General features: G+C 47.2%; 1 protein-coding gene across 2 annotated transcripts in view; it reads left to right on the forward strand.

The window, feature by feature from the left end:
* Nucleotides 1-27,548, forward strand: part of RECQL3 (DEAD/DEAH box RNA helicase family protein) — a 156,182-nt gene that overhangs the window by 124,827 nt on the left and 3,807 nt on the right. For both annotated transcript variants that reach the window (XM_086502269.1, XM_086502268.1), the window contains one exon: nucleotides 10,043-10,132. In XM_086502269.1, coding sequence (XP_086358395.1) covers nucleotides 10,043-10,132 — 90 coding nt within the window. The remainder of the gene's footprint in view (nucleotides 1-10,042; nucleotides 10,133-27,548) is intronic.

The following is a 27,548-nucleotide window of genomic DNA, read 5'->3' on the forward strand; positions in this document are numbered from 1 at the left end:
CAGCCCACATGCATTGAGGAGCGGTTGAGGGGAGCCACTTGTTTGGAACCCTATGGTCAGCACACAACGAGGCCATCAGGTTGATAGCAGACCTCATATCTCTTGGGGTTGCCATGGCAGATGTCACAAACTGCTGACGTGTCAAGCCATTGAAGAACGAAGCCAACCTGTAGATCCCAGCCGACAAGCTTAAACCCTAAGCGAAGAAGCAGAAGAAGTTTACCGACTTACAAAGCCTTGCCGAGTGGCCTATTATTAAAGAAGAGTTCCCACCAACTTATGGGACCCCGTTCGATGGGGCCCAAGTGACATAAAGGCATTAAAAATAAAGCAAGCCCACACACACACACGCGCACGGAGACCTGATGAGTGGCAGCTGTACGGATGCCCTCACTTTGTGTTGACTTGTTGACATGGCAATCTATACAAAATTCCGTGTTTCACGCTGACATGTTGACGTGGCAGCTTGTACGGATTTCAGTGATTTATGTTGGGCAGTTTTCAGCTCCAGCTTTTGAGGCCATAGGTTTTTTAGTTTGATTGCTTTTCATGTAACTTCTTTTTAAGGCCAAGGGCTTTTAAATATGTGCAGAGGGCTTAGTCTCTGGCACTCTTCCGTGTGAAGGTACAGAGCACGAGTACTGGCATTGTACTGAGTTCAAGTAATATAAAGAAATACCGAAAGTGATGGAGCGGAGACAGAGTGTGCAAGAGAGGGAAGGAGAAGGGGGAAGGGGATGCAGAAGCACACACACTTCCTTTGGTGGAGCTTGAGAGAGTAAAACAAGTGTGCAAGAGAGGGAAGGAGAAGGGGGAAGGGGATGGAGGAGCAAACACACTTCCTTTGGTGGAGCTTGAGAGAGTAAACACTCTCTCCTCCTTATTATCTTTATGAACAAAAGAATAAGTAGGCGGTCGCCCGGCCATAACTGGCCACGGGCGTGAAACCCAACAATCTCCCACTTGAAGGCCAATGTTGCCCCAATGGCTAAAGACTGTAGAGGTTACTATGTCCAAATGTACAAAACCGTGAAGCATGAATGTAGCTTCACCCTGCGCCCATCATCTCTATGCAATGTGTGAACTGCTCTCAGGCTAGGCTCTTTGTTAGAGCATTGTAGCAGGCTACAGTGTCACTTTCACAAGACAAGTTACAGTTTGCCGAGGTTGGTTGGCACCAGACTGGACGGACTCTCTTGGCTAGGCAGTGACACGTGGCAGGGGATACGGACGGTGGTCTAGGTGGTCTAGTGGACATCGTGGCTAAGTCACCACCACTCAGTTATCAGTTGGGGATAGATTTAGATGGCCGACATTTATGAGCCGTTGGTGGCTCTTTATGATTATACATATGGCTAGCAGCTGTTTGGTCATCATTATCTTTACGTAGTCGTCTAGAGTGAGTCTATACACAGAGCACATCTTCACCATCCCGGCACATCTGAGCCTCGACACCCCATTGTAGCTGTGAGTCCGGGGCTGGAGCTGAGTGTGCTGCCACGTCAAAGTCTGTATCAGTTCTTTGAGATAGTCGAGTCATATGTTCTTGTCTGTTGTTGTGTCTTTGTGAGCTCAGTTGATGTCTATTGTTTCCTTTCTTTTTAGTATGTTGAGTGAGATTGTCACGCACATTGCACTAAGGACCACCCATTGTAGAGAGCGCGACACATTATCCGTGCTACATGTGCTCTCATTTTGGCGATCACGGTGGGACCTCAACTGAAATCTCACTCTGTGAGGTACAAATCTAGAAGCTAGTTGGGTTTATCTAGTTTCGCCTACCTTGCCTTGCACTGTTCTCCTCTCTCCTGGTGCAACTGGTCTAGTCCTCCCTCGCCCTAGTCATCTCTCGCCCTTGTCCAACCAGCCCTTGTCCCTGGTCTATTCCTCCTCGACCCTGGTCTAGTCCTCCTCGTCCCTGGTCCAGCCTGGTCTAGTCACTTGCCTGGTCTAGTAGAGTCTAGACCAGTCTTCAGCCAATTCAAGGTCTTCTTGCCCAAAGCTTGGTTGGGTTGGTGGTCACTGCATGACACATACAGGCGGTCAGTCGAGCGTCAAAGCGCACTACTGAGCCTTGTGAAGTACTATAACAGAAGACTACCTTTGGTACCTAGTAGAAGTCCATTAACCTCATCACCCATACCTCCACATACGACATCCCCCATTCCTTCATCCGGTTCCACATCTTCCAGATCACCTTCTCTCTCCTATTCTGTTACAGCAGGTCATTGATGATTGAGCAACAAGCTCAGCAAGGGGCCATGGAGGTGTTGGCTAGTGTTTTGGCCAAAGTAAACATCAAGGTCCCCATCTTCAAAGGACTCTCTTCAGAAGATGCTGACGACCATGCAAGGAGGTTCGTATCTCTCTGTAGGGGTCGTGGTCTTAACAGAGAAGATGCTTATTTGGTACTCTTTCCATCCACCTTGGATGGCTTAGTAGACAGATGGTACAGCCAGTTTGCAGAGAACCATTTTGCAACTTGGGCAGCCTTGAGACAACAATTCTGTGCAGCTTTCAGGCCATGTGACTACCAGGAGAAGGTGTTGGATGAGTTGGCCAACTTGGTGCTCCAGCCAGAGGAGACTTTTGCAGAGCTTATGACTAAAACCAAGTCTCTGGTTGCCAAGCTTCCCCAACAACCCGGTGAATTTATGGTTAAGAAGTGGGTGGAGAAGGCGCTTCCCAAAACTTCTCACCAAGAACTCCGAGAGAGCCTCCGACCGGACGCCACTCTGGAGGAGTTCATCGCAGCTGCTACTAGGATAGAGGGGGCTAGGAAGCTGTTCACCAACTCTCCTCGGGTAGAAACCCCCTCAGTGTCTTTAGAAAGTCCTTCTGATCCTTTAACTTCTTTACGCAGGGAACTGGAAGCCCTAAAGTTACAGCGAGCTCTTCAAGAGGAGAGGTCCTTCTCTCTTCCACAGGAGAAGCCTCCACATCACGAGGCATTGGAACAGATCAAGCGCGAGCTAGAAGAGCTCAAGTGTCAACAGGAGACTAAAGCTACGGTTTGGTGTAGCTCATGCCGCTCTTGAGGACACCCTCCACAAGAATGCCCCCTTTGGGTTTACTGCCACTTCTGTGAAAAATCTGGACATGAGGACAAGGGCTGTTACTACCTCAAGGGATTGCGACAAATACAACAGAATCTTGGTCCTACTCTTCAACAAGGGCCAACACCTGCATCCAACATGGTTTCTCCTTGTGGTCATCCACACCATATGCCACCTTTCCTGACAGCCCCTCCTATGCAAGGTATGCAAAGTACTTTTCCATCTCAGAGCTTTTATCATACCCATGCTCCCTCATCACCTCAAAACTTCTATGCCTCCACCTCCAACTCCATGCACCAGGAGCAAGGACCACCTCGCCCTTCGACTCGCCCATTGAATCGGCCCATTTTGTGCTACAGATGCGGAGAATATGGGCATTACCAAAGCAAATGCCTCTTGACAGAAGGGTCTCCTCCCTGCCGTCATTGTCCCGAAACGAAGGATCACTACAATAAGGATTGCCCTAAAATTCGTGTATCCACGGCTTCGAACCCAAGTCAAAGCCAGAATGAGTTTGCCTTTCCCAAGCTCAATTTGATAGCAGTTAGCGCCGTTTCTCAACCCCCCCTTCTACCCACGTGGTTACCCCTCAATATAAGCTGCCGCAGCTGGTAGAGGAGCCATCGGGCATCCTGACCCGGCCCAGAGAGCCGCTCTCGGTCTTAGCATTCCAGCAAGTCCAACTCCCCCACATATTCTCACACCAGTAAATACCCTACCTTCAACTATTAACAAGCCATGTCCCAGTGCCATGAAAGAATCCAAATCTTGGCTCTCCGATATTGATGAAGCTTTCTTGGAAACAGTTTCCGATCTACAGAAGATCAAGGTACCAGAGAAACCACTGGTAGAACATGAAAAGTTTACAGCAGAGACAGTCTTGAAGAACACCTTCCAACAAGTGTCCCTAGATGACATGCTGCGACTAGATGCTAGTTTTAGAATTGACACCCTCACTGTTATTCAGTCACTTTATCCCGGAGCCAGTCCTAGTGGCGGGCACCTCCCAATGCGACCATCAGAGTCCTATATGATATCCAATCCCGCTGCTCCCCTCACTGATTATAGAAGCCCTCGCCTGACAGTGTCCGTTTTGGGTCGGCAATTCTCAGGAGTGATAGTGGATGGTGGATCTGGCATCAACCTGATGCCCGAGTTCACTATGTTAGCTCTAGGTCTACAGCCTACTCGCCGTACTCCCTTTACAGTTACATTGGCCGACCAACGGACAGTCTACCCAGTGGACATAGTAGACAATGTGCCTCTACAAGTACAAGATTTCACTTTTAGTCTGGATTTTGTTGTGGTTCGTCTTCCCTAGGTTGAGGGTGGATTACCTTTGCTCATCGGTAGACCATGGCTGCGACACACTAAAGCACTTCATGATTGCGCAAACGATGCCATGTGGATACATACTCCTGGCTCCCAAATGCAACCCATTCGCCTAGAGGGAGGTGTGGATCCCATAGTGCAACATAGTTCTTTGTCCCTAGCAACCAGCCTTGGATTGGAACAGCCTACTCCACCTGACGGGTCAGACGAGGATCTGTTGGAGTGGTTGGATGCTACCAAAGCTATGCCCTGTTATGGAGTCTCTATTCACTCTTTTCCTGAAGGTACACCCTCTCCCAATGTTTCTAAAGTAACTAAACCCAATGAGCCACCTGAGCCAGCTCAATGGTTGAAGGTCATAGAAGTTACTCCGGATGCGCCCTTGGTGGAAGCCTTTGAATTTGGTGAGCCTATGCAGGATCATAGAATCAAACGAAAATCTCCTCGACAGGAGTTCACCCCCCCTCAAACATCAGCCCCATTGGTGTCTGCTTCTCCGACCAGAACAAAGCTCACTTCACAGAGCTCGTCCTGCTTCATGAATTCCCTGCTCATGATAATTGTCTTGCTCATGGTTGTTGCGCTCTGTAGCATCTTCTCTTTCAGCGAGTGAACCATGGAATTCATCTACACTGCAACAAGAATTCATCCGACTATACTTTGCATTGGAGATGTGTATTTTTTATCTCCCACCCCCTCACACACTCTCGCCCCTACCCACCCCCTCTCTTGCCCTCCCCCTACTCGCCCCTATCTTCCCCCTACTCGCCCTACCTACCCACCCCTTCCTTTTGCACTCGCCCCTACCCACCCACTCTCTTGCCCTCGCCCTTGCCCTCCCCCTACTCGCCCCTACCCACCCCCTACCTACCCTCGCCTCCCCCTACCTAACTCTCGCCCCTACTTGCCCCCCCCTCTCTTGCCCTCGCCTTTGCCCTCCCCCCACTCGCCCTATCTTACCCCTACTACTCGCCCCTACCCACCCTCTCTCTCTTGCCCTCGCCCTCCCCCTCCCCCTACCCACCCCTCTTGCCCTCGCCCCTACCCACCCCCTACCTACCCTCGCCTCCCCCTACCTAACTCTCGCCCCTACCCACCCCCTACTCGCCCCCCCCTCTCTTGCCCTCGCCCTTGCCCTCCCCTACTCGTCCCTACCCACTCCTCTTGCCCTCGCCCCTACCCACCCCCTACCTACCCTCGCCTCCCCCTACGTAACTCTCGCCCCTACCCACCCCCTACTCGCCCCTACCCACCCCCTCTCTTGCCCTTTCCCTCCCCCTACTCGCCCCTACCCACCCCTCTTGCCCTCGCCCCTACCCTCGCCCTCTCCCTACCTCCCTCGCCCTTGCCTTCCCCTCCCTACGCCTCGCCCTCGCCTTCCCCCCTACCTACCCCTCGCCCTCTCCCTACCTCCCTCGCCCTCGCCCTCCCCCTACCTAGGCCTCGCCCTCGGCCCCATACCTACCCCTCACCCCCTACCTACCCTCGCCTCCCCCTACCTAACTCTCGCCCCTACCCACCCCCCCTCTTGCCCTCGCCCTTGTCCTCCCCCTACTCCGCCCCTACCCACCCCTCTTACCCTCGCCCTCGCCTTCCCCTCCCTAGGCCTTGCCCTCGCCCTCCCCTCTACCTACCCCCTTGCCCTCTCCCTACCTCCCCCTCCCCCTACCTAGGCCTCGCCCTCGCCCCCCTACCTACCCCTCGCCCCCTACCTACTACCTACCCACCCCTCGGCTTTCAAGCATTCACCTGGTTTCCTTGTGGCTTTCAAGCATCCCGTTGTTGTTAATGCTTTTCGTTCTGCCATCACAATGGAGCCTAACCTTATTTGCGGTGTTACTCCACCTTATGGTCATCCCTCTTTTCGAGAACAATATTGTACAGAAAGTGTTGCAAGGTTCATTTGCAAGCATGGACCGGGTCATTTTCCTCTCTCTATGGTTATCAAAGATAAAGATATGCTGGACCCAAACCAAGCATACCTCTTTGTAGTGGGGCCTCATTCTGTTTTGCCAATTGGGATTCTAGGACTATGAAATCATACTGGGTTCTCGCCTATTCATAGGCTTAAGGCGTCTGCAAGCAGTGCAGTGTTTTAACCCCACTTTTGAGGCATCTAAGGTCATGTTTGGGCCTCACACTTTCTTCACGAAAGATGTACAGAAGCGGTTTCTTTCAAATTTTTTTCAGTATTTCCTCTCACCGAGACGGTGAGCGGTCTTGTGGCGGGCAACCTGTAGTAGGCTACAGTGTCACTTTCACAGGACAAGTTATAGTTGGCCGAGGCTAGTTCACACCGGACTGGACAGACTCTCTTGGCTGGGCAGTGACACGTGGCAGGGGATACGGACGGTGGTCTAGGTGGTCTAGTGGACATCGTGGCCAAGTCACCACCACTCAGTTATCAGTTGGGGATAGATTTAGATGGCTGACATTATGATTATACATATGGCTAGCAGCAGTTTGGTCATCATCATCTTTACGTAGTCGTCTAGAGTGAGTCTATACACAAAGCACGTCTTCACCATCCCGGCACATCTGAGCCTCGACACCCCCATTGTAGCTGTGAGTCCTGAGCTGGAGCTGAATGTGCTGCCACGCCAGAGTCTGTATCAGTTCTTTGAGATAGTCTCGAGTCATATGTTCTGGTTTGCTGTTGTGTCTTTGTGAGCTCAGTTGATGTCTATTGTTTCCTTTCTTTTCAGTCTGTTGAGTGAGATTGTCACGCACATTGCACTGAGGACCACCCACAGTAGAGAGCACGACACATTATCCGCGCTACAAGCATCCGTTGGGTTTTCATCCGTGTGAACTTTGACTAACTCAACACGTTTGCTAGCCAAAATATCCCATAGCACATGATACCCGACCTCTATGTGTTTCGACTTGGAGTGAAACACGGGGTTCTATGCTAACGCAATGACGCTCTGACTGTCACAATGTAGTATTGGAGTCTGGTGTATACCAGAATCTCCCACTGGACGAGATAACCACACAGCTTCCTTTCTGGAACTAGAAACTGCAACATACTCTGCTTCAGTGGTGGAAGACGAAGTGCAATTCTGGATACATGATCTCCAAGAAACTGCCTCTCCAGCGAACAAGAAAACATGGCCAGATGTGGATCGCCTAGTGTTCACACAATCCGCATAATCCGAATCAGTGTATCCAACTATGGATGCATTACTATTCCCAAAGCGTAAGCACTTGCTAGCTTTGCCCTTGACATATCTCAAGATGTGCTTTATTGCTTCCCAATGCTTTCTGCTTGGATTTGCCATAAACCTGCTGACCACTCCCATTGTATATGCAATGTCTGGCAGTGTGCTAACCATGGCGAACATGAGACTATCAACTGCCGAAGAATACGGCACCTTTGCCATCTGTGCCTTTTCAGCATCCGATTTCGGACAATCAGGATTGCTAAGTTTTTCGTATGCTGCCATTGGGATACCAATGCTTTCCCCCCTTGCATGTAAAATGTTGCAAGATCTTGTGGACATACTCTTCGTGTGAAAGTTCAAGTATACCACGTTTGTGATCTCTCTTGATACCATACCAAGAAAGTGATGTGCATCGCCCAAATCTTTCATAGCGAACTGCTTGCTTAAGGCATCCTTGAGAAGTGCAATCTCATCTTTGGACTTTCCAACTACGAGCATATCATCCACATACAAAATCAGAATAATGAGGGAACCATCGTTCAACCTCTTTGTGTACAAGCAGTGATCCTCTTGGCTTCGTACGTAACCCTGGGAGTGAATGTACTTATCAAACTTGATGTACCATTGCCTTGAGCCTTGCTTTAATCCATACAAACTTCAAAGCTTTCTTGAGTCTACACACCAGTTCTGCCCGTGTTGGCTTCTCAGACTTTATCACAAAACCCTCTGGTTGTTTCATGTAAACATCCTCTTCAAGATCCCCATGAAGAAACGTTGTCTTCACATCCATTTGGACCAATTCCAAGTCCTCGATGGCTACAAGACCAAGCACAAGACACAATGTAGTCATCTTGACCACTGGAGAAAAGATTTCATCAAAATCCACGCCTTTCGTTTGCTTGAACCCTTTAGCAACCAATCTTGCCTTATACTTAGGCTCCAGATCATCTATGATATACTTCTTCTTGTACACCATTTGCATGGCAATGCCTATTTACCCGTTGGTAACTCTGTCAATTCCCAAGTTTCATTGGCTAAAATCGAGTTATACTTAGATTGCATAGCTTCTTTCCACTTCACGCTATCATCCATTTGAATGGCCTCTTTGTAGCAAGTGGGTTCACCGCAATCAGTGACTAGCAAGGAGTTCAATCCTGCTCAAAACGCTCAGGTGCACGAGATGTACGAGTAGATCTCCGAAGTGTCTGACTGCTGGATTTTGCTCTCTCTGGAGCAACATGTGTGTGTGTACTAGTGGAAGGTACGTCACTAGCACCAACATTCTGTGTAACTGGCGGTGAGAAGACATCCTCAAACCGTACTCTGCAATACTCAATGTCACTAGTACAGACTCTAGCTGGCAGCACACTCAGCTCCAAGCCGAAGACTCACAAGTACAATGGGGGTGTCGAGGCTCCAATGTGCACGGAGAGTGTAGATGTGCGGTGCTGGACGCAAGACCCAAGACTCAAGACATCCGACGACTAGAACCAATCACACATATACAATCATAAAGAGCCACCAATGGCTAGCAAAATATCAATGTCCAACTACGTCTATCTCCAAACTGTGGTGGTGGTGGTCTGGCCACGGTGTCCACTAGACCACCACCCATATCACTGCCACTTGTCACTGCCCAGGCGAGAGTCCGTCCACTGTGAACTCCAAACCAATTGTACAAACTACCTGTCCTGTCCAAGTGACATTGTAGCCCTGCTCTCTCTCTCTCTCTCTCTCTCTCTCTCTATCCATGCCAATCTCTTCGTCAAAGCTAGAATCCTCTACGCTGCACATTGACTTTGTCTCTCTAGATTCCATCTTCTCTCTTTAGAGAGCATTGATTTACTCTTTAAATCTGATTTTCTCTCGAACATGCAGAAATTTCTCTCAAAAAACGAGTTTTCTCTCTCTAAAACTGAATTTTCAAAATAACGTTTAAAGAATTTCTTTTCTTTCTCCTTTTTTAGAAAAATTGCAGGCGTTGAGAAAAAATTCAAGGGGAGAGGTGGGGGGATTTGGGGCGCCTTGCTTTTTGAGGGACCTGCCATTGTTGCGGGTAGTCTAGGCTTATAAAAGCAACCCTGCCCTTCCACTTGCGTGCACACAAAGATTTTGCAAATTGAATTCGCATGATTGCATGAGCACCTAACTTCAGTAGTTGTCTCTATATATTGTCCGATCCCTCACCGGAAGTGATTATGCCCCCCTCTTGGATTGCAAAAAAAAGTATATGTTTGAAGATTTGAGAGACTTTTTTTGCAAACGAAGAAATAGTCTTGGTCTTCGTTGTATATTTTATGTACAGATTGAGGATTAGACCTTTGTTGTCATTGGCTCTGTACATTTATCTTGAGGTTGTGCCATTGAGATGTTCATTTTAATAAAAAGCTTTTTCTTGTGTAGCAGGGAGAATAATAATAGGAAGAGAGAGAGAGAGAGAGAGAGAGAGAGAGAGAGAGAGAGAGAGAGAGACTCTTTGAAATGCTTTAGGAGTATATTCTACAAAATGCTTCAAAAAGGAACAAAAAGTTGAAGGATGCAGACAATCTACTCAAAAAGGGAATCAATGATTTCAAGGAGGTAGGCATACTTACAACATGTAATGGATCGAGCTGTATTATTTATGCATTTTAAGCATCTCTTTTAATTTGGAGAAGTAAAATTATCTACTGTATGATTATTTGCAAGAAAATTTAAAATTGCTCACATGCATAACCCCCACCCCCCCCTCACACCTCAATGTCCATTTCACCGTTATCTAAGAGAAAAGATTCTATTATGTAGTTTGAGAAGGTTTTCTGTAATTAAGTTTTTTTGAAAAGGCTGTTTTCTAGCTTGGATGCATTTTGCATAAATTTGGTCAAACTTTCACAAAGAGCCGGCCCATGTACTTGCATTCCAAGTAGATTGCCAATCTCCTTTTGGCGACAGTGAAGGTACGTGTGTGCACATGGGTGTTTTCCATATGCCTGCCCCGATGCTTGCACGTGCATGTAGCATGCATGTTAGTGTGTATACATGTGTGCGTGTGTGTGTGTGTGTGTGAGAGAGAGAGAGAGAGAGAGAGAGAGAGAGAGAGAGAGAGAGAGATGAAATGATATATTAACGTCTTCAAAAGGCCAAATGACCTATAAGACCATCAGATACAAAGTGGTGAATCTAATACAATGTCTGAAGTAAAAGTACAAAAAGTACTGAATGTAAAATGTGAAAAATGAAAAATGAAGTGTGAAATGTGAAATGTAGAATAGGCCCTCAATGACACTCTGAGTGTCGTGCTAGAATGCCTCTGATCCTCTGCTGTAGTCTCCGTTGATGGAGTGTGCTCCTGTGTCTCGGTCGTGGTTGTCTCGATCTCCCGAGCTCAGTCGCCTTGTCAGTGAGGGTGCCTCTAGTATGAATGTGGGTACAACTTTGTGCTGGTGGTTGGTCTCCTGGCTCCCTCGATCCAAAGAAATCTGTGATCTGTCTCTGTGACTGTCGTACTCCATGTCTCCTCAAGAAACTATCTCTATGTCGATGTAGCTCAAGTAGATATAAGCCAAGGCATCTCTGATCCTGATACCTCATGACTCTATCTAGGGGTCCAAAACCCTCCCTGAATAAGCAATGGAAGCGCCCTCGTATCTCATAATACATAGTGCAGTGGCATATGTAGTGTAGCTCTGTCTCTGGCTCTCTATCGCATAGTTGGCATATCCTATACTCCCGTGGTATCCCTCTGAATCTACCCGTCTCAATCTCCAGCTGGTGTGAGGATGTGCGAATCTGACCAATAGCACATCGTAGACCATGAGACAAATGAGTGTCCATGTAGCTCGGACGAATCACAAACCCATCTCATGAAAGTTGGAGAAGATGCTCTTTGTAGAAAGCCATCTTCGTGCCCAACTCCTGCATCGGCTCTACCCATGTCCTCCTGGTGTCCAACTGTATAAGATCTTGACGAATGAGTCTAGTGATCTCCGTCCGTGTGACTGGCAGTGAGGGTGCAGCCAGGGAATACTGAAAAGGAGATAGTCTATTCATGCTGAAACCATGCCTCTGAAACCATGAGGTCATCTGCGCATACCAACATGATGCGTCTCCCTGCATCGCTAACTGTCTAGAGGACTCAAGAGCCAATCTAGTATATCTGCCTCTATGTGTATCCCATAGACTGTGCATAAAGGACATTGATCTGGTAAGAGCCTCAATCTCTATAGGAGGGGCGGCTACCTCCGCTCGAATAATCACATGTGGTACGGAGGCCTTGGCTCTAATCATCTGGGATATCATAAATACCAAGGGTCTCTCCATGCTCCTCCAACTCTCATGATTCACAGATGGCCCACAAACCTGGACCCCAGAAAGCATAGCTGCAGCAACCAAAGTATCAAAGAGCCATAGCTTTGTTCGTGGTTCTTGAAACTGAACTTGCGAACACATCCTCTCTAGCCCTCCCAATGCCGCATAGGCTCTGGACAGTCTAGTCTCTGCTGCTCTCCTCAGAGTAAACCTCGGTCCCGTGAATACCACCCCCAGATATGTATATGCATGTGTGTACTCCACAGTGTCCTGACCATATACGAGTGTAGGTGCCGATCTCTCGACCCACTGTGGTCTGGTGTTAAACACAATAATCTTGGTTTTACCAAGGTTCACATACAATCCACTATCCTCTGCAAAGTTGCGCAATGAATCCAACTGTCTCTGCATGCCCTCTCGTGACTCTGATATCAACACAATATCATCAGCATATAATAACAAAGGGATCCATGTCCCTGCTAGCTGAGCGCCTCTGTCGCCCTCTCTGTCAATGTAGTCAGAAACCTCATCTACATACATACCAAATAGTGTAGGGGACAAAGGACACCCCTGTTTCACTCCAATAGTGGAATGAACAATGTCAGAAATCCCCTCAAGAGTGCGTACATGGCCAGTCACAGAGCTGTATAAAGCCATGATCCCCATATGATCTCTGTGGGTACTCCCAACTTCAGTAGTCTGCGCATCAATCTGGCCCTTGGCACTGTGTCAAATGCTTTGCGGAAGTCCACAAAGCAACAATACATCCGTCTCCCATGTGCGCGACCCTCCTCAATAATGGCTCTGAGTGTAAGAATATGGTCCAAAGTGGACAAATCCCTTCTGAATCCAGCTTGTCCTGTTGCTCGTATGCCCTCATTTTCTGCCATTTACTCAGTTGCTGTTCAAGAATGGATGCATACAACAGTGCCAATGTGTGCCCTATCATAATAGTACGGTAGTTCCCTGGCACCGTGGGGTCCCCTGCCTTGAAGAGAGGTACAATAGTAGATAATCTCCAAGACTTGGGTAGTCCCTCACACATGACACGGTTAAACAATCGGGCAAGAACCCTCTGACAGTAAATCTCTAGCATGTATCAAGTGCTTTGCCACCAAACCATCATGATCATATGCTCTCCTAGTCCTCATCCTGTCAATGGCGTTCTTCAACATCTCAGTGGTAAAGAAGGTACTAGTGGCTGGACATGGCTCTAGCGGGTCTGGTAATGGTGGCTGCCCAGGTACTGTATATAATGATTCTGTATATTGACCCGAAATCTCGGGAGAAGTAATAACTGGAGGAGGTGAGTGCTCATGGAAGAGACGCCAGGCCTCACCTGAATCTCGACTCAAAAAGAGCTGATATAAATCACGTTCCATCTGGGCTAAAAAGGCCCACTTCTTCCGTCGCACTAAACGCCAAAGGGCAATCCGAGACTGTCTATATATAATGACTCCAAGTATAAGCTCGCTTTGAATGTGAACTTTCATCTCTCTGCACTCCTCATCATGCCAACTATTCTGAGGCATGTTCCCAGAACGTCTTCTCTGATCTGGTTGAGTGTGTGGGTATGCCTCTGCTGTTGCCCCATGCAAGATCTCCATCAATAGAGTGGTGATCTCCTCCACGGTATATACAGGCTCGGCTGCCCACATCCGACTGTAAATCTCCTCCACATAAACTGAGTCCGTCTCTGGTGTAAAAGTATACCGTGTGTGTGCAATCCTCCGTGGTGTCTGAGAGGCACTGTACTGGAAAAAGACTAAAAAAGTCAAGAGAGCATGGTCCACTGCTACTCCAACAGGTCTAGGTCCCACACTAAGATCCTGAATACTAGAGATGAAGCTCGGTGAAGTCATGACATAGTCCACTCTACTGGCCCCATGTCTGTGTGGAAAGCATGTGAATCCCCCAGACGAAGGAAAAATCTCTAGACCATTAAGTATGGCCAAACCATGCGTAGTCGTCATCTCCATGAGATATCTCCCATACTCTATGTGCTCTCTATCCTGTGAGTGTCTGTCAAGCCCCATCTCCGATATATCCATCTCTCTAAGCATCTCCTCCGAGGTATCATAAAATACCGTTTGGGAGTTGGCTGTCCTGGCATTAAAGTCTCCCAAGAGAATGATATCTCCATCTCTAGAGAACTTCCATATGTCATCAAGTATAGAAAAGGGGACTGCCCTCTAGGTGAGGTATAGACTGATGTGCTAGGGGGAAAGTAACATATAGCAATGTATAAGAATCTGCCCGTCTCAGCTCTCAGTCTCACCCACATGTATCTTGCCTGGTCATCTCTCCGGACAATCTGTAATAGCGGCTGCAACTCCTCCTTGAATAAGACTACTACCCCTCCTGAATCTCAACTCCCATGCTGGGATCTAGTGTCTGGCCGACAAGCTGTCTCCCATGAATAACTAGTCACACGTGAGATCAACTGTCTAGATTTCTGATGTGTCTCTGAGTAAAAGACAATGTCTCTTATCTCTGAAGTTATCCTCAAAGGCACCCACATCCAGCCTATATGATCCATTACAAATCCATGCCGCCATCCGGAGTGTGGTCCCATATGTCTCGCACCGTCATGCTGTGCGTCTTTCCAAAACCACTACTTTCCCTCCTCTATAAAAGGCAATTTTTCCCTTCTCCCTTGCTGCCTTGATCTCTGAACTCTTGCATATGTGCTATTTGTGCTAAAGTAAGGTCATCCCCCATAAATATCCCAGTTTTCTTAAGTGCTGGTCTCTTCTTCAGGAATTCCTTCCTTGTTTCCAAAGTCGGGAGACGCAAAATAAGTGCTCTCTCTTTGACGTTTCCCTTCTCATCAACTCCTTCTTTCCTACTCTCCAAGGACTTGTATGCATAGGTTCCGGGATGCCCATGCGCTGCAAGAGTTCCTTCACTTGTTCTACATTTTCGGTGTCTTTGTTACCTGTAATACGCACATGTAGGGCTCTATTCCTCCTCAATGGTCATATTGATGATGGTAGAAGTCTGTGCGGCTTTTGGCATCCGGGCCTTGTCACAAGGCAGGCACCACGTGCCAATAGAAAAGAACAGACTGAACAGACTTTTAGCACTTCAATAACAACTGTTCAATAACAACTGAACTGAGAGAGAGAGAGAGAGAGAGAGAGAGAGAGAGAGAGAGAGAGAGAGAGAGAGAGAGAGAGAGAGAGAGAGAGAGAGAGAGAGAGAGAGAGAGAGACGACACGCGACACGGAGTGGCGAAATTCCACCCCAGAGAGTATTGGCCCCAAACCTTGGCGCCCCTTTCGGTATTTCTTTATATTACTGCTGATTTGCAAAGTACACCAGCCGGGGAGCACCTCCTCTGCAATCTGCGCGCTGAAGAGTGCCAGAGAGGGCCCCCAAGGCTCATATTTAAAGGCCCAAAGCCTAAAAGCATCAAATATGAAAATCTGACCCCAAAAAATCACTTTCCTAAAATTTCGGGATTTCCCTAAAAATCCGCCGCAAATTCCGGGACGTCCGTACAGGTGCCACATCATCATTTTTTGATGTGGAAAGTCTTTTGAGTGTGTTCTGCTTTATTTTAAATACCTTTATGCCACTTGGGACCCCATCGGACGGGATCCCCATAAGTTGGTAGGACTTCTTCTTTTGTTGCTTGTTCTTCTTAGGGTTTCTAGAATTAGGGTTTGCAGGTTTTAGGGTTAGGGTTTCAACAGTTAGGGTTTCTGGCAGAAATTAGGGTTAGGGTTTCTGCTCTCATCTGTAAGTTGGCTCCATTCTTTAGGCTTTGACACGTCAGCAGTTTGTTACATCTCCCCTTCTTGAAAGAGTAATCGTTCGCGATTACACCATATTTGCAAAACAACTCAAGTTAGCCCAAAAAATTTCCGAGGGACATTCCGAGGGACAATCAGTTTGCTCTTTTAATAAGGAGTTAGCTTCTCCTTTCTGCTCTTTTGATCAAGGAGTTAGCTGCTCCTATCGGTTGTTTTGATCAAGGAGTTAGCTTCTCCTTTTGTCCAAATCGGAACTCTTGATATTCCGGCGTAGTAAAATTAGCCATCACACCCAGACCGTACTGATCTTCCTCGGGTGTCTTGATGCACTAAAATTACATACCCAAGCAATCTCATCCAATTAGGAATATTCAGTGGTTGGCACATCACAATGCAACACAAATGCTCACATATGCACGTTACAAAACATAGAAACATAAAGCCGCCGATGAACACTCCCCCCGCAAATAACCATCCAAGTCCGGGCCATGAGCTTTTCAACGACTCCCTCATCACTCCTCCCGCAAATAACCTAAAAAGGTTCCGGCCATGAGATATAGAGGCCTTTTACAACCAAACGCCCCCAGACCGCAGCCTGCGTCGTTTGGAGGTGCTGAGAGTAACCACTGCTCAGACTTCTTAATACTCCTCCCGCATAACCATCCAGGTCCGGGCCATGAGTAACAACAACACTTTTCAATCATTCAATACTCCCCCCGCAAATAACCACAAGGGTCCGGGCCATGAGTATGAACAAGCATTCTCAAACATAATTTCTCACTACTCCACTCGGGAGTAAAATCACCAATCATTGAAACCAGTATTAAAACGAGAGTCAAACAATTCAAATCGGCACCAAGACAGGTTCAAAACAGATACCATCCATTTCAAACAAATTTCAAACAGGATCACCAAACAAGTTCTCAAACAGATTTCAAACTTAAAAACGCAATCTCGACATCAGTCGAGCTCGAAAAGTCGACGGACTTTCCATCTTGGAACCTGCACCAAAAATTAGGGTTAGGTTCATTTCGTAAGGCCGTAGCCGAGCACAGCATGGTCCATCAGCTCTTGGACAGACAGTGTTTCTTTGGCGGCGATGGTAGTCGCAAGATAGCAATCGCACTGAATCTCCAAGGTCATCTGCTTGTGAAGAGACATCTACTGAGAGATGTCGAGAAATTTCAAGTTATGATCTGCTAGGGTTTCCATGGCAAGCATTTCAGGATACCCCACTCTGCCAGAAGTTGCACTCCGAAGGAAGATGTCAGAAACCATATAACTTCGGGCAAAAATTTTCTTGAAAGCTTGCCAAGTACTTGGAGTATGCTGCTTGGTAGCTATAGACATCAACATCTGCATGGCACTGCTTCTGAGAAAAACAATGACTTGAAACAAATCTGGATCCTTCTCTTGCATGGCTTATGCCATGTAAGACATGAGCGGTGAAGACAGGAGCGCGCCCGATGTGCGATGAAGTAAGGGTGGGAGTGGCTGATACCTCAAATATAATTCAATTCCAATAGCTCTGTCTGCTCTTTTGTAGGACCGGTATGCTTTCAGAAAAGCACACGCTTGATGCTCTGATACCACTGTCACAAGGCAGGCACCACGTGCCAATAGAAAAGAACAGACTGAACAAACTTTTAGCACTTCAATAACAACTGTTCAATAACAACTGAACTGAGAGAGAGAGAGAGAGAGAGAGAGAGAGAGAGAGAGAGAGAGAGAGAGAGAGAGAGAGAGAGAGAGAGAGAGAGAGAGAGAGAGAGAGAGACGACACGCGACACGGAGTGGCGAAATTCCACCCCAGAGAGTATTGGCCCCAAACCTTGGCGCCCCTTTCGGTATTTCTTTATATTACTGCTGATTCGCAAAGTACAACAGTCGGGGAGCACCTCCTCTGCAATCTGCGCGCTGAAGAGTGCCAGAGAGGGCCCCCGAGGCTCATATTTAAAGGCCCAAAGCCTAAAAGCATCAAATATGAAAAGCTGACCCCAAAAAATCACTTTCCTAAAATTTCGGGATTTCCCTAAAAATCCGCCGCGAATTCCAGGACGTCCGTACCGGTGCCACATCATCATATTTTGATGTGCAAAGTCTTTTGAGTGTGTTCTGCTTTATTTTTAATAGCTTTATGCCACTTGGGACCCCATCGGACGGGATCCCCATAAGTTGGTAGGACTTCTTCTTCTGTTGCTTGTTCTTCTTAGGGTTTCTAGAATTAGGGTTTGCAGGTTTTAGGGTTAGGGTTTCAACAGTTAGGGTTTCTGGCAAAAATTAGGGTTAGGGTTTCTGCTGTCATCTGTAAGTTGGCTCCATTCTTTAGGCTTTGACACGTCAGCAGTTTGTTACAGGCCTTCCCTTTCTTTGCAGCCTCAATCCATTTTTCTGCTTCGTCAACCTTCTCCTGTGTTTGAAAAAGGCGCTCCGCCCATGAGGAAGCCGCTTTCGTGCAGAGTTTTCACCTGCTCCTTAATTTCTTCGAGCTCCTTTAACATCAAGGGCTGATTTCTCCCCTCCATTTTGGGAATAATTTTGCAAGCTGCAAGTTCCCCTTTAAGCTCTTCAATCACTGCATCCTTTTCCTTTATGTACTTTTCCACATTGGTTTTCCAAGATTCAAAGCTTGCAATTGCCTCATCCAACTTTTTTTGCATAATACATTCAATTACATTCACTTCTGCCCGCATTAGAGCCTGCATCTCCCCTTTCACAGATAGATACATCTCATCATGCTTACCAAGCATCGCTTTATCCAATTCTTTCCTCATATCTGCATACATAGAATTCTTATAACTCTCTGCGTTTGTGTACATCTCTTTCCTGATGTCATCTCTCATAAAGCTGAGCTCCGATTTAATCATCACTTGAACCCTCTCCATCATTAAATCATCCTAGACTCTTGACGGTTTTCCTTGCCCGTAGAGAGCTTGGCGAGAGTACACTATCTCTGTTCCTCCGTTTGAATGTCGCTTTCATTTTTTGTGGGGTGATGAAGCTACCTGTATCACCATCCTTGGCTGGTTGGTCCATCGGAGAGAGAAGAACAGAGCGAGCAGCGAGCAAAGAAAGAAGAGAGCTGCGTGCGCAGCAGCCTGTTGCAGACGCTAATGAAAAACAAGGACAGAAGCCATACTCTCTCGATATCAAGCGTGCAGGTGGGCTCAGTGCAGCTGGCGCAAGTCTACCTGTTGGATGTTGCTGCTAGAGAGAGAGAGAGAGAGAGAGAGAGAGAGAGAGAGAGAGAGAGAGAGAGAGAGAGAGATACCTAATAGGAGAGCACGATGGTGGAGCCCAGCATTTTCATGGTCTTTTTAACGTTTCACACACTTGTATGAGAGTCAGAATAGTGATACCCTAGGAAAGCCGGTTTGGTCACAGAGATCCTCATCTTGGTACCTTCCCTTGGCTTTTTGAGTGGATTCTTCCTCCTTTCTTAGATTTTGTCGCTATGCAAGAGATTTGCATCCTACTTTGGAGTTCCACATAGAGAGATGGAGTGAATGCGAATAATTTGTGAGGCACAACACAGGGGTCTTCTAGTCCTATAATGCCTAAGGCCTACTAACTGTGTGAAACTCCTCTTAAAGGTGGCCTTGGCCCATATATTTAGGACCGTTTTCTATCAGAACCGTAGACTGGGTTTTGAGCAATCCTGTGGTCCCCTTGTCCTTACATTACTCCCCCCTTGAAAGAGAGTTTTCGTCCTCAAAAACAAAAGTGGAAAACGTGTTACGAAGAGCACCAATGTTTTCCTAGTGGAACCTTCTTCTAGTCTATCTTTCCACTTAACTAAAACTTGTTGGCAAACACGATTTCTTGTTCGTAAAATGTGGCAATCCAAAATCTTCTCTAGTTCATGAGGTTGAGCAAGTGGCTCAATTATATCAACCAAAGTATTTGGATCAACAACATTGTCTTCTTGTTCTAGCTGCTTGCGTAAACAGCCAACATGAAAAACAATGAACGCGTGAATGTGCTTGTAAATCTAATTTATAAGCACACTCACCAACCTTCTTCAGAATCTTCGAAGGATCACAATATTGTGGTGAAAGCTTAGGTGTAGGCCTAGTTTTTAGACTTTTTGAATGTTTTGGAACCTTGAAAAATGCCAACTCTACTTCCGTGAAGGACACTTGTCGGTGTTTCTTATGTACAAACTTTTGTAACGATCTTGAGCTTGCCTGACATGTCTCTTAGCAATACGAAGCATATCAAAATGTTCTTGTAAGAAATCTTTAGCCAAATGTATGTGTTCATTGGCCAAACTTACGATAACAGGAGACCGAGGTTGATAACCATGCATGAACATAAATAGACTAAATCCCATCAAACATGGTTTGCGTTGTTGTAAGAAAATTCCACAATGGGCAAATAGTCTTCCCAATCTGTTTGTTTCTTACTAACATAGGCTCGTAGCACATCCTTTAGTGTCTATCTATCAGGGTGGACTCAAATTAAGAGTAGTTCAAAACTTGCAAAATACTGCTCTTAAAAAATTGTCATCAAATTTTCTCTCTCGATTGCTAACAATATTAGGCAATAGGCCATATAAGTTGTACACATTCTCAACGAACAGCCTTGCAAGTTCTGGAGTCTTGACTGTAGTCTTAGTAGCTACCCAAATAGAGCCATGGTCAATCGACTATTGGATGTAGCTTCTCCTCCTCCCCATCGCCAATCCCCCCCCCAAAAAAAAAAAAAAAAAAAAACTCGCATAACTCCTCCCCAATCGCCTCCTAGCTCCCCTCGCTCGCGCTGCCCCCTTTACCCCCTCGCACTGCCTGCCCCTGTTCCCCCTCGCTCGCATGCCCCCCTCACCTCCTCGTGCTGCCCTCCTCTCCCCCCCCCCCCCCCCCCCCCCCCCCCCCCCCCCCCCGCCCCAAAAAAAAAAACATCCTTCGCTCACGCTCCCCGCTCTGTAGCTTCTGTCCCTAGCTATCTGTGAGCTGTTTTCAGCTAACCGGTGGCCTACGTTGACGTCCTTACCTTTTCTCTAAAGCAGCAAACATAGAATGGCGGCCCCTGCTCCACCCCAGGGGGACTCTACTTAAGCCCCCTTGTTTGACACCACGAAGCCGACCCTTCAACTTGCTCTTTCGCCAGACGAGCAAGCAAGCTTGATGGCCGAGGTGGAACAACTTCAAGCCACCTCAGTCATTTGCAAGATTGTTGGCACACTACCTAGCAGAGGCGAGGTTCGGGATATGCTCCAGGCACGACTCCTCATGGACATGGGCAAGATCATTGATGTGCAAATTATTGGGAGAGGTTATTACCAAATAGAGTTTGGGGCTCTAGAGATGGCAGCCAAGTTATAATGATGAGCCTGCTAGGCATTTGGGTGGCTCGAGCTTACTTGAGATAGTGGCACCATGGTTTCGACCCTACTTTAGATATGCTTGAGGAAAAGACAGATCTTCCTATTCCCAAGCTTGAGGTGGGAGTATCTTTCCTTACTTTCCAAGATTGGTTCCATGATTGGGACGGTCTTGGAGACCCTGCGTACCTGTGGCCAAGGCCGCAGGGTTACCCATTTGTACAGGTTCTTGTTTTGAACACACATACACTACCGAAGGTGGTTTTACTGCCTCGAGTGGGTGGTGTATCAGACAGAGTGTGCAGTATTCGGGCCTCCTGAATGGGTGCTTCATTTGCAGACAGATGGGTCATCTTGCAAAGGCGTGCCCACGTGGGAGAGTTCGGCCAACTCCACAGCGAAGCCCCTAGGGCTAGCCCTCCATCGAGTTCTGAGGTCCCCCCAATCATGGCTTCGGAGACCCCTCAGAGATTCAAATTCAGAGGGCCAAATTGAGGAGGTATGGCACCAGGTCCGTGACAGTGTGGCCACCATAGACAAGGCCAAGCAGCTAGTCTTGGTGGCCGTCCTATTGTTCCTCGTCAGGAGTCGGTTCCTACAGGAAACCACTTCGGACCTTTGTAACAAGAGACTGCCTCAGACCCCTCCCCTTCCACTGTAACAGAGACGGACACCACTTGCCAATGGAAAAGAACAGACCGAACAATTTTAAGCACTTCAAATAACAACCGAACTGAAAGAGATACACGACACTCGAGACGGTGAGTGGCGGAGTTCCACCCCAAGAGAGAACTGGCCCCAAACCTTGGCACCCCTTTTGGTATTCTATGTAATGCTTCAACTTTGTACAAGCCGGTACTGTGTCCTCTGCACTCCCACGCAGAGACGTGCTAGAGACTAAGCCCATGGCACATATTTAAAGGCCCTTGGCCATGAAAAGCAGTTGCATGAAAAGCTTCAAGTTCTAAAAGCATCTGGCCTCCCAGAAACAGCCAACGTAAACTCTAGAAATTCGTACAATCTGCCACGTCAGCAGTCAGTGCATTTCGCGGATGTTCGGATAGTGTGTGTGTGTGTGTTCCTGTTTTATTTTAATGTCTTGTGTCACTTAGGCCCCATCGATCCCATAAGTTGGTGTAAAAGTTGGGCCACACGGCAAGTCTTTATAAGTTGGTAAAACTTCTTTTGTTGCTTCTTCTCTTAGGGTTTAGGCCCCTCGGCCAGGATCTGCAGGTTGGCTCTGCTCTTCAGTGGCTTGACATGTGAGCAGTTTGTGACATCCCCCCTTCTTGAAAGAAAGTAATCGTCCGCGATTACAGCATATTTGCAAAACAACTCAAGTTAGTTCAAAAATTATATAGACGAGAGTCTATAATCTATGATGCCTTGGGTCTTGAAACCACATAAGCTCATATCATAGGAGACCCACGAGATAGACAATATCAGGGTAAAGATAATGCTATCTACATCGTGACTTGGGGAATCATATGTCATGTTTCATGAAGGTACATAGGAAACTATGCAAAAGGTTTGTAAAGGCCAAACATCAAGAGTGCTACACAGGAGTATGCCTTCACAGCCCTAAAAGGTGAGATCAAACCAGAGCCAAATTCTTTTGAGCCCAACTCATAGAGAAAGCTTTAGTGACCACCCTAGGAAGGGGGAAGCTGCAAATTTCTCAAGCTCAACTCTTGTACCAGGAAACTGAGAACTCCCCAAAACGAAAAAAAATGGCCCCTATATGGGCGTGGGTAGCTGCCCCTTCTATTTTTAGTCCAACGAACTCTATTTTCGGCTTGCATTGCATGTGAAGGACCGCCTCTTTTCGGCTCGCCTTGACCCCCAAGCCAACGCGGGTATCACCCCCTAGGTGGGCAATGATGGCGTCATCGCTGCCCTCTTCGCTTGTCCTCAAAATTATGTGGCGCGAGAATGAGGCTCATCTGGCTTGCCACATTAGCATGCCACCGCGCTAATGGCCGATGGGGCGCACCGCCGCCGAACAACCAAGCACAACACAGCCGCCCATTGCGTCATTGCCTCGCGGCCCTGCACCACCACCGCACAGGACCGCCATAGCCACGCTTCCAACAAGCTCCAAGAGCTTTTTGTGATGCCCACACTGAGGCCATGTGGCTGTATATGAAGCATATCCCTCCCCGGTTCGTCTGCGCATTTGGGATTTCTCCGCCAGCCACATGTCACTGCAAGGAGCCTTGGACCCCAAGGCCTCCAAACTTTTCATAGGAACCTTCCAAAAAAATTTATTTTTTTCCTTCCACTTCAATTGCTTGCCCGACACTCCTCAACTTTGCTAGGCCCTCGAACCGAGGCAATCAAAACCGCCCAAAATCATCTGGCCACCCTTTACCATAGTTATTCCCCAACTTCAAACCTCAGCATCTTGCCGATCCGGGTCGAATGATTAGTCAGCACGAATTGTTCGAGTGTTTCATTCGTGATGCTTTCTTGTATTTTAGTCACCGTCCTTATGTGATCCCTTTTCACAGGCATGCCATATTGTACGATGAACACGATCCACTCATGAATGAGCACGGATGTATGCGGATTACTCATGAAAAGATGAAATATTTGCATTCAAGGAATTCACATTCCATGTCTCTTCCTTGGCATGACAGAGTATCTGAAAGAGCACAAGAAGGATTGAGCATTAAGCATCGGCATTTCTAGTGTGATTTGCCACAGTTGATTGATTTAGATTAGAAAGTCAAGATTCGACCCCATTGTTTGTGTGTGTTTGATGAACGGTTTGGCACTCCGTCACTTTGTTCATCTGCATTGCATGCACAGTTTGTTCGAAAGACTAGAATTTTTCCAGTCACTTTACAAGGAATGGGTATGTTCATGTTTTTGTGTTGGAAGTGGTCTCAGGAATTTTCATCCTCAGTGATTCTTGAAGAAGGTAGATGCATGACTATAGACGAAGTTGAAGCATTGAAGGAGCCACAGATGACTTTGTGTCGCTTTCGGCGCGGCCCAACGAAGCAAGCGTTGCAGACCTTTATGAAGTTCAAGTATCGCATGACCCACGCATCAGAGTGGGCCGGCGAAGAGTCCTTTCTAGGATTCCAAACGCTGTTGGCGATCTCCCTTGACGCCATACAGTTCAGTACCAGTACCTCACTTTAAAAGGAGGGGATGTCACGTGCACATCTAACCCTATGTGTACGTGGACAAGTTACTTCACGACAAGGGTTCAGTTAGCCTAGTTTAGGGAGTGTTCTGGCACTTGTGTGAGTGTGTTCGCAGACCGTGCATATCCAGACACTTAGAGTAGATGCATATCCTCTGGTTGCACACAGCATGATCATTTACCATCAAAACCCATCAGGAGCATTTTTACAGTGCACAGACCTATTTTCCCTATTTTAGCCATTTTTCACTTATTATTAATAAGTGACTTTGTTGGGAAACTGGGTAGGGAAATTTAGCGAAACCAATATATAAGAAAACCAAGCGCTAGCACTTTCTGACAGAAGAGGCAGCAAGGACCTGGTGTTCAACAGTGCACCTTCTCGGCAAGACCCCCCACGGCAGTCAACAGAGCGTTTTCAGCCAAGAACAAGCCAAGCGTTTTCAGCATTGCAGATCAGCCAGCGTTTTGCATTTGCAGATCAACCTGGCGACAGCAAGACCCAGCAGAAGCATAGCGTTTTTGGACCAGATTTTCAGCCTAGCGTTTTTGCAGATTTCCGGCGTGAAAACCTTCTCTGCATCAGCGTTTTCAGTTTTCAGCGTCTAGTCTCTGCACCGGAAGTCCCAAACCTCACAGACCTCACCTTCCTGCAGTAGATCCTCGCCGCACGATCAGATCAGCCAGAGTTTGCAGATTCAGCCCGGAAAACGCAGATTTCAGCATCTGCATTTTCAGCGCGTCGTCATCGCATTGTTGTCACCGACATAGAGTCAGAATTCAGCATATAAAGATTTGCAGATTCCAGCCATTAGCGTTTTCAGATTTCAGCCCGTCTCCTCATCGTCATCGACATCGTCGGCAAGTCCATTGCATTGTAGAGATCTATGCAATCAATCCTAGACCGCTCTCGCCACAGAGAGTGGGGCCTTCGGAGGAGGGTTTGACTACATTCTGGTGTCGTATTCTTCTCTCTCTATCTTTCAGTGTCACTACTTTCATTCACAATGTTTACCCACTTTGTTTGTGATCATTTGCACTCTCTCACTAAAGGAACGGAAGGCTCTCCCTTCCGTAAGTAAAAGAAATCCTTGAGCACAGTTCGGAGCACTCATCTTGAGCAAAGTTCAACATTCACATCCGTTGCACCTTACACTGTTGTCCTATGTCTTTTGTGTTTTCATTCTGTGGAGTGAGATATCACGCACATTGCACTAAGGAGCACCCCACTATAGAGGGCACGATACATTATCTCCACTACACCAAACTATCTAAGAATGAGTCCTCTGTAGAATTGTCAGAAATTGGGCGAAATTTAGGCTTCTTTGCCTTTTTCTTGCCCTTTCCGAAGCTTTGCTTTTTCCCTTTTCTGTCTTCTTCGCTCGAGTCAGAAGAGCTAGAAGAAGAAGAAGAACTGGGTAGTCCTTCAAATCGTACACGCTTTTTCTGCTTTCTTGCCGATGCAAAAGTAGATTGACGACCCAAATAACCCAGGAAGTCAGTTCCTTTCTCTGCTTTTTGTCGTGCTTTTTGGCTTTATTGTTTGCGTCCAAAAGCCGGTTGATCTGTGTTTGAACCACCTCTTCGAATTCTTGCTCTGTAAACATCCTCGGAGAAGCAGGTTTCTTGAGTGCCGGTTTGATGGGTGGCTCTGTGGCCTTCTACCACTGGGGGTGCACTTGTTCAAAGGATTGCTGCAAGTTTTGGATCCTTCGCAATGTTAATCATCATCTTTGTTGCGTCGTCAACCAATTGTCGACGTTCCATCTCTTCAATATCAGCTTGAGTAGGCCGAGGTGGGCCATACTCTTCCTTTGATTGTTCATGAGAATCTTCTCCACGATCTCCTCCCGCAGATGCAAAAGAAGTCGACTGATTTCTGTTGGAATCCATAAGTGTCGCGAGAAAAGGATCGGATTTCCCAATAGACGAGAAATCGGCCGCGCTCTGATACCACTATAACAAACTTGGACACCCCAAGTCAAGATTCTTCCGCGACACAGTAGAGATTCACTTCAAAACAGTCACAATTTCACAATTGAGTCGACACGGCCCAGCGTAGTTCCGTGCCTAGAGATATTGGCCCGGGCGTCCCTTTCGGTATTTCTTTTTGTATTAATCTGTGTTCAAAGTACCAGAGAGTGGGTAGGTGCTCACTCTCAGTCTCTTTGTCCAAATGCCCTGAGAAGTGAGGCCTAGGCCACTTATTTATTTTCAGCTAGCACAAAAAGTAGCCTCCGTAATTTGCGGAGATCCGTACGCTGCCACGTAGCCTGTCAGCGCGTTTTGCACCGCAAAATCTGGAAGTCTGTACAGTTGGCCACGTCAGCACTACGGGGGTCCGTACTGCTACCATGTGTCAAAGTGTGTCCGGGGTTTGCTACCACATCACCCATTTGTGACAAGGTAAAGACAATGTTTGTGTTTGACCCCTACATGGTGTGGGGGTCAAACACAAACATTGTCTTTACCTTGTTATTTGCCATTGCTACCCACCCTCTGCTTTTACACTTGGATCACTTGATCTCCCAAGGCCGCCTTCATGGATTAAATTTGCCTTCAGGCCAGAATTTTATTGGGCAGGCCTATGCGGATGACTCCTTGTTCACACCCAAGAATACTCTAGAGGACATGCGCAAAATTATGTATACGCTGGACTTATTTGGTCTTGCGGCTGGTCTTAAAGTTAACTTCTACAAGTCTAATCTTTTGCCTCTTCATGCACAAGCTTGGCATCAGCTTTTGTGGTCTGGAAAGATTGTGCCTCCGCATGAAATTACTCGACATTTGGGATATCCTATTGGATGGCAGGTTACTGGCACGCAGCAGATTGATTGGGTTATGCATCGTCTCAATATCAAACTCCAATATTGGAAATTGTCTACTTGGCCACTACATGTCAGGCTCCGCATTGTACAGAGCATCATGATGGCATATGTTCAGTTCTATTTGCCCTTGTTGCCTTGGCCGCAACACCGACTTACCTCTCTTCAGTCGGCTATATCATCGCATTTATGGCATACAAAGGCTAACAAACGTGGTTTGCGCTTGATGTCCATGGGCAAGGTTTGCTGTCCAAAGCGCTTTGGTGGCCTTAACATCTTGGATTTGCGCAGACTTGCTCTTGCTCGGAAAGCATCGCTTTTGCCCACGCTTGTTGAGCAGCAACAACCGTGGGCAGTGATGGTTGCTTTCTTATGTGAGCATGTGGTTACCTCCGCATTTGGCCGTTGGCATTCATCTCTTTGGGAGTTTGTGTTTGGGAAACTTGATGGACATATTCCTGGCTGTCCTCTCATCTATCGGATTGGAAAAAGGTCACCTTGCATTTGACCTGGGTTGGTCGCACCGACCATGAAGGTAACTCTTTGAGGTTGGAAAGCATTCATTGGAGCAGGGCTTTCCCGTTGACTTTGGTGGACAGCTTCCCACGCCAGGCTTACTTTCTTTCTCGTCGTGGGCTGCGTATGGTTG

This window comes from Adiantum capillus-veneris, chromosome 26, assembly GCF_014529385.1.
Source record: "Adiantum capillus-veneris isolate H3 chromosome 26, ASM1452938v2, whole genome shotgun sequence".
In the NCBI taxonomy this organism is placed as follows: Eukaryota; Viridiplantae; Streptophyta; class Polypodiopsida; order Polypodiales; family Pteridaceae; genus Adiantum; species Adiantum capillus-veneris.